Source organism: Molothrus aeneus, chromosome 2 (genome assembly GCF_037042795.1).
Source record: "Molothrus aeneus isolate 106 chromosome 2, BPBGC_Maene_1.0, whole genome shotgun sequence".
NCBI lineage: Eukaryota > Metazoa > Chordata > Aves > Passeriformes > Icteridae > Molothrus > Molothrus aeneus.
Window position 1 is genome coordinate 4,710,071 of NC_089647.1, and position 18,413 is coordinate 4,728,483.

Consider the following 18,413-nt stretch of genomic DNA (forward strand, 5'->3'; position numbering starts at 1 on the left):
ATGTGAAGAACTGAGAATGAACACTGGAAGTGTGGGCAGATGGTGTACAGTGATAGCATTTCTGTCACTACCTCTGTTCATCAGACTCAAAATATTAAATGGGAGCAAAATCAAAAGCGGAAGCTGGAGTAAAGATCCTGCAAGTCTCTTTTTGCAGTCTTTAAGGGAGGTAAACATTTAAGAAACTCCTCCTTGTGCAGAACCTCATTCTTGTGGGCTCCAAAGACAGGAAAGGAGACTACTGACCTTGCTCCAGCTTTGTTTACATCTTAAGTAATTTAGAGTTAACATTTTGAGGTTAGTTAACGAGCTGTTTTTGGGAAATGTTTCCCCTTCTCTTTGTAGGGTCCTTCCCATGTTGTGCAGTCGGTCAAAGATGAGACACAACAGGATGAATTTTCCTACCAGCGGTCCTCATTTGGAAGATTCCTGAAGAATAAAGTTTCTGTATTTTATGCGCTTTATTTTGTTTTGTGCTAACAGTCTGAAGAGAACTGAGGTTATGCATCAAGCACAGAAGTACAGATAGATGGTCCTTTCTATCAGAGGGATTAGATTTCCAGTCACTCCTAAGTTCCATTGTCTTGGAGGTATTTTGAACAACTATAGACCAAAAGGCAAATCTTCAGTGTGGCTTCTGGCAGATTTACCACACAAGCCTGAGGTCAGCACAAGAGCCAAGATACAGATCTGCTTTACTGCACTGAACACAGCTATCCAGTGTCAACAACTACTTTTGAGGAAGCCTCCTTCAAAATCCTCAACAAAGTTCATCAATTATATACTGCATTCTACAACTAATTTCATCTCAAAATGATATCTAAGAACATGATGTCCCATCTAGATGCCTGAAATGATCACTCACACCCCAAAAGTGACTTTGTCCCTCAAATGGCTAGAAACAGCATAGATGATTATCCCACATGGACACATCCCTCGCTGCCTAGTGGCAGTGAAGTGTTTAGAAGACACTGCCCTCAGTTAAAGATAATGTCAGATGTTTGCCTTGGCTGCATCAGTCCCCCTTTTACTCTTCAGTCAGTTATAGTGGTTATTGGTGACTCCCAAGTGCTCATCCAGAGCAGGTGAGCAGTGCTGGCTGTGCTGTGCCCATGCCTCAACAGACCCATCACCAGAGTGCTGGAAGCCATGGCCTGGGAGATCTGTCCAGCCTTCTGCACAGACAGGGAGCAGCCCCTTTGGTACCTGTGCCTGTTGTGCAACACACACTGGGCACTGGAACAGCAAGCATCAGAGAGTAAGAACCTGGCTGAGATGCATCTCACTTATATTTACATAACCCATTAGTCATCCAACTGCCATAAACTATGCATTTGTATGAGTATTTAGAGTAAATGGAGCTAGGCCCCTCAGGTCATTAAAGCCTGGATGTGGGCTGCTGCCTGCATTGTGAAACACTTTAACACCTTTTAAACTCTGTTCCTTAATAAATATTTGAGAAAAACGAGGTTTATCTTCCCCTAGTTGCCTGTCATCACATGCATGACTTCAGCTGCACTGCACACTCCACCCCAGTCCCATCACACCCTTCCCTTGCTCCGTGCACCTGCGTGTTGGGAGAAACGGGGAAAGGCCATTTAACTGCGGGAGAAAGTTCACAACTGGAGAAGGAGCTCCCATGTTTACAGAGAGCAGCTGGTGATGTGGCTTGTCATTCTGGCTGGGAGGGGAGGGGCAGGCTGGGGCAGAAGCACTTTTAAAAGAGACTGAGGAAGTGAACCTGAGATGCCACTGCAAAGCAGTCCTTCAGGGAAAGCCAATTACCTACCCAGCCTCCTGGAGATTACAAGGAAGAGCACCTTGAGGTGAAACAAAGGAGAGATGAGGGGGACGGCAATGAAAGGACTTGGGCTCTTCATTTTCAGTGCAAGTGAGTACTAATTTGGTTATGTCCTCAAGGGTTGGGTGGCAGGAAACAGCACTACAAAGTACAAGGGCTCCAGTGCACTTTGTATGCCTCTCTTTTGTTTAGTGAAGGTTCCTTTGTGCTTATGGCCAGACAAGTGTGTGTACCATCTCCGTGCTGAATATCCACACACGTCTCCCAAACTGTTAGGAGTGGGAAAAAATGATGTTCTTCATGAAGCTGAAAGTATTTTTCATAAAGAGTTTTCTTGGGTTCTGTTAATACAATATCTATCTCTGAAGAAGGAACTTCCTCCTCTGGAAGTCTCAGTTCCACTGCTTTTTATTCTGTCTCATATTCTTATACCAATGCTCCTACAGCTCATGCCAGGCTTCAGACCAAGCTACGCACGTGGGAATTGCTTGGGATTTTTTAACTAAAAATCCTGAAAATCTCACTTCAACAGTAAGACACACAAAAAGGAAATTCACAAAGTTTAAAGTAATCAGAAAATGTGGATGGGCTCCACATGCAACAAATGTGACTTGGGTCATGGTTTGATGATCATTATGTAACTCCTGCAAAGCCATTGATATTCACTCTTCTTTTTCATGATTCTCACCTTTCATGCTATGCAAATTATGCTCCTTTTTTTTTGCTTGATCAGAATCTCAATTTATTTCGGCAAACAAAATATTCCTGTAATTGTATTAATTGCCTTTCAGTCTGTTAACAATTACTCAGTAAGGAATGTGAAAGTAGAAATGTCACTCTGATTTTCTTCTTCCTTTGTACAAGTACAAATCTCTAAGCAGAGAGAGAGAAAACCATTCTCATTTTTTAAAATGTTATGAACATACAAAATGTCTCTCACATTTTTTAAAATGCTATAAACACACAAAGTGATAACACACAAAAAAGTACCTCTAGGGCTTGAATCTAGGTGACATTGTCTCTCTAGTAGCACGTAGGCTATTTGTCCTCTCTCCTTTTTTGGAGTTCATTCAGAATTTACTTCCTCTGCCTTCAGCCATACTTTGAATAGATTCTGTTTCTGCTCAGAAAAAAATCCCCAACCTTTGAAGAATAAACGACAATTTTAAGATGCTGACTATGAAGTGAAATGTGGTGAGAAGTCAGGAGGAGGAAACGAGCCTGAGTCAGTGACATCCCAGAATGAAACTGTTGCTTCCCTGAGAGAGGGAAGCTCTTTCTGGGGTGCAGAAAGAGATGTGGGTGACAAATGAGGAGCACCAGAAGCAGTGGGATGTGAGGGTGACAGCAACAGATGAATAAGTGAGTTACAGGCTGTGCCTCACATGCAGTGTTGGGTTCAGCTGCTCCCCAACTCTGCACCAAACATGTCTGGAAGAAAAGAAAGATCTCATTTATTGTAGGATTTGACTCATACAGTTGGAAGAAGGAAAAGAAGTCTTAGGGTTGGGTGGTTTCTTTGCCTCAGGGCTGTGTTTATGACCTGTCAGTGAACCCCAGCCCAGCGGAACCAGTTTCTGAGTGACAGTAAGATCACAAAATGGGTTTTGCTCCACTTCCTAGTACAGACAGTTGTGCTTTTCACTTGAATGCAGGAAAGCATCTCTATCCAGTTACAACAAGCAAGGAGAAAGCTTTCACAGGTGTCTCTCATATGGAGGGCATAAGAAAACAGCAGTCAGAAAGAGCCCAGGGGCTGTGCAAACATGGGCCTTGCCCTGGGTTCTACAGGGCAGGGAAAGATCTGGGAGTGGCTGCAATAAAAGCATGCTAGCAATACTTTGCCCTGGTTTCCTTCTCATAACCGTCAGCAGTTGTAAATGAAATAATCCCCAAGAGAACAGAAGCCACTCCTGCCACGTAACAGAGGAAGAGGTGCAAACACACTTTGCTATGAACTGTGGGAGCCCACAGAACAACCAATTGTTGGGAGTATGCAGAAAGATGGGAATTTAGGCTAAAAGCAAATCCCTGTGCCAACTGTCCCATGGCACCCTGTGTAGTTACCTGAACTGTCACCCCAGATTCTTAGCACAGTCACCACACAACCCTCTGGGTCCCCACACTGTTATTTTCCAAGGGACTCTTGTCCACTGCTAGTCAAGGATGCGGCAGTGCTCAGCTTGCCAATGGCATTCTCTTACTGACCCAGTGCAGGGGGCTGTGTGCTCTTCCTGTCTAAAAAAGTGGCTATTCACAACCAGTTTGCAATCAGGGTGCAATCTAGAAATCCTTTGCTCTCTCCCTTATACATTACACTTCCTTATAGATCTAACCTGGACAAAGATATGGCAGAATGAGGACCCAAAATTAGCTAGAAAGCAACTTTTCAGATGAATCCTCTCCAGGGAACAGCGACTCAGCTTTCAGAAGCAAACCTTCACCACCACATGCAGCATCCCCAGCATGGGTGGAAGCCTTCCTCCTCTTTCCTCCTTACTGCACCATGTTCCTCTTTGCCATGGGAATACCTCTGAGCAGCACTTCCTTCCTTGCCATTTACAGTTTTCCCAAATATTTTCCACAAATGACAGTGCCATTAAAAAAGAAACAAAACCAAAACCTCAAAGCAACAAACCCAAACACAGAACCCACACAAACTGTGAGGAGAAAGCAGGTGTTTTTAACCATGGACTCCTGCAGGCATGAAGGTCACCTATGGCAGGGCAGACATAAATGTCCAGCTCAATTCTGAGAATAACAAAGACCTGCCCACCAGGCAATGATCAGACATGATGAATTAAGCGCAAGTCAGAAGGAATTCAGTGAAAAAAACCACCTGCCCTGTGCCCTGTGTGCTTCCCCAGGGCACAGAGGAATTTCTGTTTTATTCAGCTCTCAGCAATTCCTGTGCTCCAGAGGCAGGAGCTGGAGTTTTTGAACAAAGGTGACTACTACCTTACTCAATTTTAGAAAAAACTAAGAGCTATTCTTCCCTTGTTTCTTTCAATCACTCTTTGCTTCTCTACGTTTTTCTATTTTCAGAGATGAAAAACATGAACAGGTTTTGATTCCCTAGCACAAAATGTCACTTTTCTATGGATTTGGATCGAGGCAAGTTATTTGACAGTTTTCCTGATCCTTGAAATTTGACAATATCAGTTTGTTAGTTTAGCCTGAATCCTTAAGACTGCTGATGCACTTGTAGTATCTGTTTATCTGTCTCCCTCTGTACATTCTGAATTGTCAAAGGGTGTCAGTCACGCCACAGGAGGGCTCAGGTAAAAAAATACAGCATCTTTCTAAACTCCATGGCAATATAGGAGTAGGTGAAGAAGAGGGAAACAAGGAACAGAAAGCAGAGTTTAGCTCTAAGCCATTCCCAGAGCCAATCAGCTGCAGCACACATCACCTCTTGCTCAGTGGGGAATGTCCTGGATGACAGGCAATGAGGGGTTATTGTGGCATTTAAGGAAGCCAAAGAGACTACCATGGAATCTAGAAGTTATTTTTGCTGAGTGCAGCATTTATTCTCTTCCTAGTTCTGGTGTCTGCTCATGCCCTCACTGTGGAAGCACCTGAGAGGCAAATCCAAGTGGCAAGAGGAAGAAATGCTACCCTGCGCTGTAATTTTAAAACAAACTCAGCTGTTGACAGAGGAGACCTGGTTGTCTGGAAGAAAATTGATAGCAAGGTAAACTGAGCTGCATAAAGAAACAGATGAGAGGGCAACAAGAAGGGGCAGGAGAGGGAAGCTGTGAGTGGGAATGGATGTTGGAAGAAAAAGACTTCCAGATTTTTTTTTTTAATCCCAGAACTGTGCAAACAGACATCCTGAGACTAGATGCAATTTATCCCAAATCTAATGCACAAGACTAGGCAAGCTCCCACCCCTACTGGTTGGTCTTACAGCTGTTTACTGAGGACACAGCACTGTATGTACTGTGGGGTTTACATCTATTAAAACATGTGAAACACTCAGATAATTTCTAAACATATATATATATATAAACGTATATGTAATACACATATCTTTGATATTATATAAAAAGTTTTAAGTTGATGATAACAGTACATGGAGAGATTCTTTAAGTCTCCTACATCCATTTGAAGTATTGGAAGGTTAAACTTGTAAAGTTCTCCTGGACTGCTTGGGAATTAGTGAGAGGGGAAGCAGCCTTTGGAGATTCCTTCCAAGAACTGCCAAGGGTTTTTTCTCTGGAGATTCCTGCTGGGAGAGTTTGTGCAACCATAGGATAAAATGTGACTGACATGGGTCTCAGACAATTCTTGGGCCGTCCTCTCCTCATGGTGAGGAAAGGTGAATAAGCCACAGCAAAAGAAATCAGATAAGGTGTGAGAAGGGGATTCCAGATGGAAACAGAGATCCTTTTGAACTTCTACGTTTTTATTGGTTTCTTCCCAAACTGCTGCCATTTAAGGTCCTCTTTTCCAAGCTCCCCTTAGGAGTGGGCAGATGGGTCGAGGTAGATGGCAGATGACACAGAAGCAGCAGGGACTGACGCTGTGCCCTCGCTGTGTGCCAGGTTGACGCCGTGACGCGCTACTTCGACGGGCTGGTGCAGTACGGGGAGGGCTACGACCACCGCCTGCAGTTCAGCGGCGACGTGGACAGCAGGGACATCAGCGTCACCATGGGCGCCGTGACCATGGAGGACAACGGCACCTACGTCTGCAGCGTCCGCCTCCGGGGCGACCCGCCCCGCCAGTCCGCGCTCGTCGACCTCTTCGTCCTCGGTGCGGTGACACACGAGTGCCACACCCCTGTCACACACACCTGCCCTTCCTCTGATGTCCACAGCAGCTTCAACAGATTCTCTAATCGCAAAAAAAGTTGTCATTCCCAATTCCACCTTTGGTCTTTTCCTTTTCACTCCCCGTGGAAGGACGCTGGGATGCGTAGAGCGGGCAGCTCCCTCAGACACCTGGCTGTAGAAAACAGCCTTTAGAGCTGCACAGCTCATTCTCCTAATAACCCTGTAATAATCATTACAGGGCTTTCCTCATGCCCCCTGTGGCCTGTCATCCTCCAGTTATCTAAGGATGGCTCACCTAACACTATCAGGCATATCCCAAAAAGCATCTTGCAATTCCTTCTTGGCTTTCCAGTGCCAAAAAGGGAGAAACAAATTAGATCCAAAATCATTTTAAGTTCTTTTAAGAAGGTGGCAGGTGCAAGACCAGCCTCTGCTTGCAAGAATAAAAACCACAGATGCAAATGGGCTGAAACAAGAAACTGCTTCTGATTAATACAGTTCCTCTTTCCTTCCTTCAGTTGCACCATCCAAGCCCGAATGCAAGATTCTGGGGACACCAGAATATGGACAGACAATCAACCTGACCTGTGCTTCTCATGAGGGCTCCCCAGCGCCCAAATACACCTGGAAGAGCTTCAATGTGCAAAATGAGCCCCGTCCGCTACCATACACAGAAGGTATGAGAAATCCAATCACATCAAAGCATTGAGGTCTCTGCAGTTGAGGGCTGGAAAGATTCTAAAATGCAAATACAAAAACACTCTTAAGGCTGATTCTAGGATGTTCTCTGAACAGGAGTTTGAAAAGTTGTCTTTTTGATACAAGACACGCTCGGGAGTAACTTAGCAGGGAGAAAAGGACTCTTACCTCAAGTAAGAATGGTCAGAAAGGCTTTAACTTCATCTCTCGCCTAGTGAGAAAAGCTGCATGGCTTTGGGGGCATCCAGAAATAACTATTTCTCAGTTGGGAGTAAGGCATAACATGAGGAACAATACTGAGTTTTCTGTCTTTACATCCCAGCTTGCTTGACCGTGAGCAGATCTCTTTCTAAACTGAAGGAAACAAAAGCTGGCTCTGGAAGCTTTCTCCCAGAGATGACCCCTCACCTGGAGGAAGGGGGTATGAGAAAGTTACACCATTGCTACTTTGAGCATGAAAAAGGCTTCCGGCTCTTTAGGACTGACACACAGTCCCTAATATTTTATCTGCTTTCATTTTAAGTCATTTGATAATCTGGAAGGAAAAAGGAGCTGAATTTCCACAACAGGACCTTGACAGAACTATTTATACAGAAATGAGGGTTTAATACTCTTTTAAGTGTATCAGTGACAGAGGACTCAGATTTATTTCAATAAACAAGTTTGTTTTTTCCTGGCCTGCCCAGCTTCAGGAAGACTAAGAGTCTTTACCTACCCTTCCTGGTTTAAGGGAAGTAAACTAAACATAATGAGACTCCACAGGATATTCCACACTCAGAGCCCATTCTTGCATAAAATATGTATCGCCAGGGGCAGGAACTTTATTCATTTCAGTGGCCACTAAGTGGTGCCAGCGCATCACACACAGCCCTGAGCACAGCAGACTTGTCACAGCAGCAGCTTCCGCTGTCACCCTGTTCTTCCTCGGGACAGGAGTCTCTGCTGGCCCATTCCCACCTCATTTCTGCTTTCATGAGAGCACCCGTGGCCAAGCCCTGTGTGTCTGTCCCCAGGTGCCCCCGGCTGGCTGGGTGCCCTGCTGTCACTACAGGAAATTGCTTCTGTGCTAAGAAAGTCCCACTGCTGCAAAGCGTGCAGAACCCCTCAGGAGACACTCCAGAGCTCACAGTACCTGACCCACATTTTCCCCATTTCACTCACTCAATCACTTTTGATTTATTAGGAGCATTTAAATTCCACTTCTAGACTGAGACTTTGAGAGCTACAAACATCACACACACACACAACCAAAAAAAAAAAAACCCCAACCAACCAAAAAAAAAAAAAAAAAAAGAAACTCAAAAAACCCACCAGCACCAGGAGAGAGACAAGTAGACATGTAAAGACAAGTAAACACAAGGAGTATGTAGAGACTAATAGAAAATAAAAATTAAAAATCAATCAAACAAGCATATGGCCTGTCATTTCCCAGCTTGCACGCTCTTCTATTATCTGGCACTAGGTGCCAGCAAATCCTAAATATAAAAAAAGTGAGATCCCAGGGAAACAGGAAAGTCATTAAAAAGTATTCAGTCTTTTGCTTTCAGAGCAGGGATCTGGATCTCTCTCACAAGCAAAAAGCATGGACTACACATACCCAAATCAACTGGAGATGTAACAAACAAACTGACTGCATGAGCAGACAGAGCAGAGCTTCAGCCCGTGGTTCTGAGCTGTGTGAGATTGAACAGAAAGCATCAGCATCACTGCAATTCTGTCACTAAAGTTCTTGTTTACTTACACAGCCTGTGTGGCTTCTCCCAGACTGGAAAACATTTCCCCCCACTGCTAAATAAGTCATATCTGAAATCCTAAGAGCTGCAGGACTAAAGGGCTTTCTCTTGTTGAACAAGTTAATTCATCAAGATGGCCAGTTCTCAGAGCCAGGCCCTGATTTGGGCATCTGAAATTTCTTGAAATCCAATGCCAAAACAAAAACAAAACAAAAAAGCTTTCTCTAAGCACAGACACTTCTCTACCCTCCACCTACAATTTTCTTTCTAAAAGGAATGTTCAAATACCACATTCCCTGTAATCAAAACAGCACGCTTCTGTTTATCCTCCCACAAATCACTCGAAAACCTAGGGATGAGCATGGCAGCTCCTGAGCAAGACAGAGCAATCCATCAGCTTTAATAACCTCTCATCACTCCAGCCACCCTGGGCTGGAACTGGAGCACTGCTGTTGCCACTTCCTTCCCTGCTTTTATTCTTATCTTTTTTGGCCTGATTTGTGTTTCACAACAGGGCAACAAATCACTCTGAAGAACATCTCAGCAGACACCTCTGGCTTTTACATCTGCACTTCAACGAACACTGTGGGAACGGAGTTTTGCAACATGACAGTCAGCGTTGTGCCACGTAAGAGATGGGGCTGCCTTGGGGAAGTACCAGAGAGAACACCTCAGCTCAGAGTCAAAGCATTAAAGGAGGGGAATGTTATCATCTGCTTTCTGAACACCTTTAAGAGAGACCCCCTCCAGTGGTTTACATGCTGGCAGAGCACTCACCAACTCATTGGGTTAGTCCAAAAAGGACAAAAAAGCTCTGTAGAGTCAGCACTGAATTTGCAATGTCTGAAACTAAACTTTATAGACAAAGAAGAGCAGGTGTTCAGATCCAGGGGCTCCTCCCTGTCAGCAGCTAACTGCTCCTGTACTACCCAGCACAGAATTATTTCCACTTGCTGTAGTCAAACAGATGTGGCTTCCACCCAGTCTGGGTCTGGTGGGGGGGTTTGAAGTGCAGTGATTGTGCTGATCATCCCCTTTGACATCGCTGCCCCTGCTAACTCCTCCCTTCCCACACAGCATCCATGAACATAGCTCTGTATGCTGGCATCATTGGGGGAGTTGTTGCTGCCATTGTGGTGATTGGGATCATTGCCTATTGCTGCTGCTGCCGGGAAAGCAAGGACACTGACTACGAGATGACGTGAGTACCTCTCCCTACAGCAGAGAATGGAACGGATCAAGGGCTCTCCTTCTCCCTCCAGCACCAACAGATGGAGTGGAAAACTGGGGAGAAAAGAAATCCGGGAAAGCATGCACTGCTTGCTCCTTTCAGTGTCCACCCCAGTGACTGCCATCTCTCCTCATGCGAGATGCCCAGGAGTCCCAGACACCTTTGTGTCTCTGAGCAGAACCAAATTATCCAAACCTTGGATGTGATTAGCACACATGCTATGAAAAATAAACAAGTAGCTCCCACACCTCTTGCATCACCAGCAAGACTGAAGTTGTGGACTTCAGCTGGGTGCAGTTCTAGATCAGCTTAGAGCAGTTTAAGAGTATCCTAACACAAAATCTCTTCAGCAAGGTTTCTGGCTGGTTTTAACATCTCTACTCCCAAACAATGTTTTAGGGCGCAAGAAGACAGAAATGAACCCTCCAGGCAGATGCCAACGAGGCACGAGAGCGAAGGGGAGTATGTGGAGAATGAGGAGAATGAGGAGAATGAATGAAGAAACCACTGCCATCTCCAGGATCTGCTGAGGCACAGACATCACTGTAGAAAAGAAATCAATCCCTCTTTCTTACTGCAAGAAGTTGAATTATAAAATGAAAGCCAAAGGCTCTGCCTTCGAGTTCTGGGAGAGAACATTCTTGCTTCCCTGGAAATAAGAATTGATGTACAGTGAGCAATAACACACTCTCATAGCAGAAAGATGCACATGGAGCACTGCTGCACCCAGTCATCCAAAAATAAGCAGTCTTCCAGACTTCCAACTTCCTGAAAAAAGAAACCATCAGGTCTATTTGGAGAACAGAGGAACAGAGCTGCTGATGTATCCCCAGATCCACAGAAGGTTTGAAGGTCACCAACTGCATTTCATCAAGGAAAGGTGGTCTTGTTTACTGAGTCATGCAAATGTCACAGCTCTCACCACTGTTCAACACAGGAACTGTTTTTATGGAGGATGAAGCAAGATGATTTTTAAAGACATTTTGTTAAATGTGTATTTTGTATGTATTATACATACACATAAAATAAATATATGGGAAAAAAAACCATTGATGACCAGTGAGTCTCCTATTTGGGACAACAGTGCATAATAATGTCACAGATAAGATAAGAACTTAGATGGGCAGCTGATAAGAACTAGAAACCCTCTAAGTAGCCTATTTACTATCAGACTCCTGAATTTCTGAGTTCTAGCTCCCAGAGCTCCTAATTTTCATTACATTACTTTTTCCTGCTTATTGTTGCATGGGCATGTCAGAAATAGTCCATTGCTCCTGCTGCTTCTGAAAAAATGACAATGTGAGAGCATGTACATGGCAGATACATCCTTAATTAAAAAAAAAGGGGGAGGGAATGGAAGGAAAAAGGAAAAATAACTTTTTGTTCAAAACTGTAACAATTCAATCAGAAGCACTGCATTTTATGTGCAAGATGTGGAAGGAAATCCTACCACTGGTATCTTTGGAAGAGAATGGACTGTCCATCCCCAAGGACTATCAATGGGTATTAAAGCTAATTAAAAGCTTTTCTTTAAAGATACTTTTGCAGTAAAATATTTATCCTTTCAAAAGTCCTTACTGCATCTTCAACTTTGGGAGTTTCAGCAATGCCTCCCACATACCCTTTACCCCCAGTTACTGTAATAAAAATCTAAAATTTAACTTCAAATAAGAACCAGCCATCCTCCCACACAGGACCAGTATTTTCTAGATTTCAAACTATGAAAACCACCCTAGCAGAACTGTAATTCTGGCTTGCTTTCTGACTACCTTTGTTTTACATAATACTTAAAATACAATTATTCATTTGTAGTAATAACAACTGCAAAGACCAACCACAGGAGTTCTTTACAAAGAACACACAAATACAAATCTCTCTGGCAATGGATAACCTGAAATGCAAGACATTCTGAGGACCTTTTCTCATTATGCATGAGAAAACTTTGCAAAAATGGATGGCTAAAAAAGAACATTTCACAGAGAAGCTGAAGGCAGATAAAAAAATTTGGTGCATAGCTCAGAAGCAGAGCTGGTATGTATTCCAGTCTCATTGTAACAGCAAGGATAGTGTGAATTATCTAATTACCATTGTAACACATTCCTACTGTGAAACAAAAGCTATTTCTTTTATAAATGTTACAGACATTAGTCAGCACAACCTGTTTCCTCCACCAGGAATAACAGTGAGGGATAACAGTGTGGATTCTCAAAGATCCTAGCCTGAAAGTCCAGAGAAAGGACTTGAAAATTATCAGCAGAATAATGCCAGAATATAGCCAGAAACTGGCAGTGGCCACTAAACCACTGTAACACTCTGCTACCTGTTACCCTGCTACCTCCCACACTCTTCACTTTTAGGATAGGTGAAGCTTAATTGCTGTTTCTCAGCTGAAGTCTTCAAGTTACACTTGCACAGTGGTGATTTTAGGCATGAAGGAAAACACAGATTAGCAGTAAGCAACTGCACTAAATTGTCTAAAGAAACCAGCCACAAAATACAGAGGAGTTTACAAAATGACCCCCAGACCCATGAATTTAATTCTCTGCAAGCAGATTCTGTAACAACTAGCAGAGGAAAAGCAAGAGTCCAACTTGACAACATTTAAAACAGAACTGCTTCAAGTTCTGCAATGCTAAGCTCACTTCTGCACTGAGAAATCAACTAAGTGATAGCACATGGAGATATAGCTGAGATAATTCAATGCTGCATCATTTTTTACCTATTTTAAAATACCTTGGAAGTAGTGCATTTATTAGAATGCTTTACGTGTTTTTACTCAACCAATTTGTTCTACCCTGTCAACCAGGAATACACAAATACACATATCCAAAGTTATGCCTTATTCCAGGGTTTTCCTGTGACTGAATTAATTTCCTGCCTGTCTTGTATGTCTTTTGAAAAAGGAATAATTCCAAGAGTTACCTCTAGTATAGCCACAACCTTATGCAAAATTAAACCAGCAATAATGAGTTTGGAGGGAAGATAAATTAAGCTAGTGATACTTAACTAATTCCAAAGATTTAATGTATCTATACTGAACTTCAATAACCACTTCCCTCCAAAGGCAGGAAGGAGAGAGAAAATGTATAACCAGGTAGGAAAGTAAATTCCTACTTTATTCTTTACATAGCAATTAGTAAACTACTGTTTAGTTATGTTCAACTTTAGTCACAAACTTACCACAGGAAGCAGACAGGGTGGTTAGGCATGATTTAGCATTGGCAAGTCCATGCTGAATCCTTCCAATCCCCCACTTCTCCTTCATGTACCCAAAAACACATTCCAAAAGGGCTTGCTTCGTGATTTTTCCAAGGAGTGCAGTGGAACTGAGCAGCCCAGGCTTTCCTAGATCACCCTTTTGACAGAGGGGTGCAGCATTTGCCTCCCATTGCTGTGGATTTCCTGTGCTCTCTGTGACCTTCCAAAGGTGAGAGAACAGCCTGGAAAGGTGTCGGTCAGCTTCCCCGGGATCCTGGAATGCAGCACATCTGGATGGAGGGACTGCATGGCTCTGGAACTCCCACTGCTGCTGTTCTCATCCCTGAAGCCTTCCTGAGAAGGGATCTGCTTTCCCAACAAAATCCCTACAGCCCTGGCCAGTGTTTAGGGATTCCTCCTTTGTAGCCCACACACCTGCTTCTCCCTGCGCCTTACACTGCACCAGGATGCAGCCACAAGATCCCTGTGAAGACAAGAGAGTCTTCCCAATCAATCTCCCCGCATTCCTGGATTGCTCTTGTGTTTGGGAGACGCTGTCCTCAATGAACTGCCAACCCTAATGCATGCAGAACTGGCACCAGGGATTCCACCCCTCCCCATTTCCCACACAACCACCAAGATGTGCTCTCACTGCCTTCCCCACTCTTCTCAGGATCTTGGGAAGTGTTTCCAGTATTTCAGACACACAAAGGCTGGTGCTGCCACAGCCCACTTCAAGATTCAGTACAGTGCACAATTCACAACTTGTCAGGAAGACAGGAGTTAATTATCTCAGCATCCCTGTTGCTAGAGCAACTGCACTCCTTTTCTGTTTATTTGTACCAAGTGTTCCAGGAAAGACACCGAGGCAAGGTTCTGCCTGATGAAGTTCACAATACAATGATCAACCTCCAAGATTAATTCTGGACGTGTTAGAGCTCTACTAAAATTATTGCAGCCCAACAGAAGGGAATTTGTAACTTCTGCAGCACTTCACCTGTTCACTAGGGATTGAAGGGAATTATTTGAAAATGGCAGAGAAGTTTAATGGGAACCTCTAAGACAGAACCACGGAAAAGTGAGCAAACAGAGTAAATTCAGGGTTAGATTAACAGAAGTGTTTGCCAATTTCTTCATTTTACTAAATCATTGCAATAAAATTTATTGGCTGGCCACTCTGGGGTGACAGTGAGGGATGATAATCCTGCAGAAGTCATCAGGAGGGCAGAAACTAGATAACAAACTTGTTTTTCTCCTGCTCCACCACAGAACATTTACTCTGCCAAAAGGAATGATGTTGTTAAAAGTCTTTGCAGTCAGCTGCAGCTGCTTCTATTTATCAACCAGAAAATAAACTCAGTTTCACACATACACTTGACTGACTTCACTTTTGGGCAAAGTCTGAAATCCTTGCTAGCAGAAAGGGTAGAACTTTTTAATTCAACTATCAGGTCCAAAAGCACAGCCCCTCTATGAGAATTACGCAGGTTTTTAAAAACTTATCAATAAAGAAAAATACAACTATTTTACAAGAAAATCAGAACAGGGTTTCCTAGAATAGAGGTTTTCATTCACCCAAAATAAGTACTTATTCAGAAGAATCTGACCTTCAGCACATCACCACTTGACTGTAACAGCTCAAGAGCCAGAATCCCTGAAATGGCAGCAAGTTTCCTAATGGGGAATGACTCAGCATGGACCTCACTCTAGGCAGCTGGCACAGGACACACCCCATGGAATGAGTATCAGCTGTTGCTGTTATCCAGGATCACAGCACTGCTTCCTCCAGCCTGACACCTGACAGATTCTCCACACAGAAAATCCCCACCAAACTGCTGCCTTGTTTCTATCTTTTAGGATCTGGATGAGTGACACATTGCAAAGGATGCAATAAAGATTTATCTTACCTTAGACACAGCAAACACTCTCTGATAACATAACAGTTATAATGCAGACCCCAGAATTGGCACCAGACATCAAGAGGTAGTGTGGCTTCCCTTCCCACACATCACACACTGCCAGCTTCTTTTCTCACACTTGGGAGGTGAGAGGGAGAGCTGCTGTCCATGTGAGGGAGCAGCTGGAATGCAGAGCTCCACCTGGGAACAGACAGTAAGCCAGTCGAAGCTCTTGGGTTGGACACAGAGGACGGGCCCAGAGAGGATATCTGCTGCAGACAGCCCTGCCAAAGGGAAGCTCTCAAGGCCTTCTTCAGACACCTGTGAGGAGCCTGACACTCAGAGGTGACCATGGAGCCAAGGTGGTCCCTGCTGGATCTCATCCTTATGGACAAGAAATAACTGCTCAGGGACGTGAAGGCCAAGGGGCAAATTTAGCTTCAGGAACCACAAGACAGTGGAGTTGGGGATCCAAAGAGGGAGGAAAACAGCAAAAAGCAGCATCACAGCCCTGGAGCTCAGGAGAGCAGTCCTTGGCCTTGTTCAGAGTCTTCCACTTGGAAGACTCCTGCGGCATGCAGTGCTGGAAAGAGGTCCAGGTGAGCCTGGTGATTTTTCAAGTATCACTTCCTCCTAAAGACAAAAACAGCAAAGCAAGCAGAGGCTGACCACAGAGCCCCTGACAAGGAAACACACAGGAGACAAGTGCCTGGGAGAAACAGAGGTGCTGTGTTTGTGCAGGTGTGGGGATAGGAAAGCAAAGCACACCCGAAGCTGCATCTGGTGAAGCACATGGAGGGCAAAAAGAAGGATTGCTCTGGGTGCATCTGAGTGGGAATGGGCAGCTGGTCATGAAGGACAAGGCTAAGGCCACATTCATCTTGAGTTCTAACAGTAAAATCAGCCTTTCAAAGCAAAATTCAAGTTAAAGATGTCAAAACCAGGTTTTGCTGTATCTACAGTATGTATGTGTGCTTCTGAGAGAATGCTGGAACTTCTGCCACGTCCCTAGTTCCTGCAGTTTATTGGAAGGAGAAGGTGGACAAGCCAGCAATGCATAAGTAACAGTTAAATTAGAAGCAGCAGCAACTGCTGCTTACCCTATGTTAACATACCCTAAACAGAACATAAAATAATATGATTACAGGTCAATGTACTGATGGAGACTAGATCAGCAGAGCTGTCACTGCAGTCACTGCATTGTTTCCCTGATCCTCAGACAACTGTTCTGGCCAAAACCTTCAGAGTAGCAAGGTACAATTAACCACTTGTCCACTACTATTGTAACAAGAGCAAAAATACCTAATAACTCCGCAATGTGCGTGTTAAGCCAGGATGACTTTTTACTCATTCCTGTCACAGGAGAGAGTCAGCTGCTGATACAGGAGGCACAAAGTCAGGTCTGATAGAATCCATCAGCTACAAAACCAGCTCTTTAGCCAGTTCACCAGATGTGCTACCAAACACCGCATGCAGAGTGTTGTCATCATTAGGTTTCATCCTGTGGAAGGTGCACGTTTAGAGCTCCCAGGCAGCACTACTCAAACTCTGCTCAAGAGCCATTCTGCCCTGTCTCAGTTTTGTGTCCCCTTCAGAATTTTGTCATGCAAGCGGTGAGAACTTTGGCCTGATTTTGACACAGCCTGGTGCCTTACCAGTACGACTCCTTGCACTTACAAAGTGGGCTAAGGTTGCAAACCCTCATCTTTACTTACTTACAGGAGAGAAGCACTACTATATTGTGCTTGTTTTTCAGAATTTGTTCTTCCAGAAATCAAGAGCTGCAAATTGCAGAACGGTCACAGAAGCAGAGCTCCAAAACAAAAGCATTTTCTATCATCCTTCAACAGCTGTTAGGGCTCCCCCTCAATAAATGCAGACTAACAGTATGAAATGGGCTACTTTAAGTTAGTGTATTCATCCTAATGGCACAGATCTTATGATTTCCACTACAAAAAACCCCCCCCTAGAGTTGTTGGTTATTACAGTAAGACAGTTACTGCCCCAGTTAACAGCCCACTGCCTACAGCATATAATTAGATCTTCACCATCTTATGTGCTATTTTAATTTACAGGTGGTAAGGTACAGATATGCCACAGAATCCTAATGGCATTTTCCCACTTCTGCTCACATATTTTATCTCACTCTTGACATGCATTACATTAAGCTTAGTAAAAAAATGTTCTAAGGTTTATGTACTTAACACTGAATAAGTTTTAACAACAACTTTTAATAAATTCTCTCCTACATAAGAACTGAAACAAACTTTTATTCCAACAGTGAACTCTGGAAATACTTCAAAAACAATAGTTCTGTACACTATGAAATATCAATGCAGCAGTGGCTGTCAGTTAAGGAACCTGGACAAGTCTATACAAAAGCAGAAAAGCCTTTAGCACTACTTGATAGACACTGTCAGTCAGTTAAAACATTCCCAGGTGCTTCATTGGTAAATTTCAGCCTTACAGCTTTAATGTCCCTTATTTGGTGAATATCAGCAGGTAGGACAGCAGCCTCCAAGAAAGGAAATACAGAATCAATTGAGGAAATTCAGTGATAAAGGTGAACAGCTGGGTAAGAATAGAAATGCTTCAGTGATCCTAAAACACTGGAAGAAAGGGTTCAACTGGCCTTATAGCAACTGTAACAGGTTTCCAACTAAACCAGCACTTGGCCTGTTCTGACACACTGATCAGCATATTCCAATAAACCTCTTATTTTGGCTGCATTTTGGGTTTTGCTTGCATTTGTTTTATTTTTTCCTTATTCAAGGGAACAAACCACCTCATCTTGACTTTCAGTACCTACCAAGGAATGAAATCTTCACACAGTTAGTTGCTATGGAAATAGTATTTCAAAACTGGACATCTGTTGGTACAAAATCTAGGAACAACTTAACAAAATAAGCTCTTATTTCTCAGAATCACTTGCTTAGGAGATACATGGACTAAGCACAAGGCACAGACAACCTTTTGGGGAGTGGTTGAAGCAGTACCTCCATAAAAAGGAACATCTAACTTCCCTAGAAAATGCCAAGATAGTGTCCCATTTTGTTATGTGCCCCCAAATAATTA

At 43.6% G+C, this 18,413-nt stretch overlaps 1 protein-coding gene across 1 annotated transcript; it reads left to right on the forward strand.

Annotated features, from left to right (window-relative positions):
• Positions 1 to 1,842: 1,842 nt before the first annotated feature.
• On the forward strand, positions 1,843 to 10,741 carry GPA33 (glycoprotein A33). The gene is made up of 7 exons (XM_066567606.1): positions 1,843 to 1,891; positions 5,344 to 5,495; positions 6,349 to 6,559; positions 7,098 to 7,256; positions 9,526 to 9,639; positions 10,089 to 10,212; positions 10,642 to 10,741. Exons 1-7 carry the CDS (start codon positions 1,843 to 1,845, stop codon positions 10,739 to 10,741), a joined length of 909 nt encoding a protein of 302 aa, XP_066423703.1.
• The last annotated feature ends 7,672 nt before the right edge of the window (positions 10,742 to 18,413 follow it).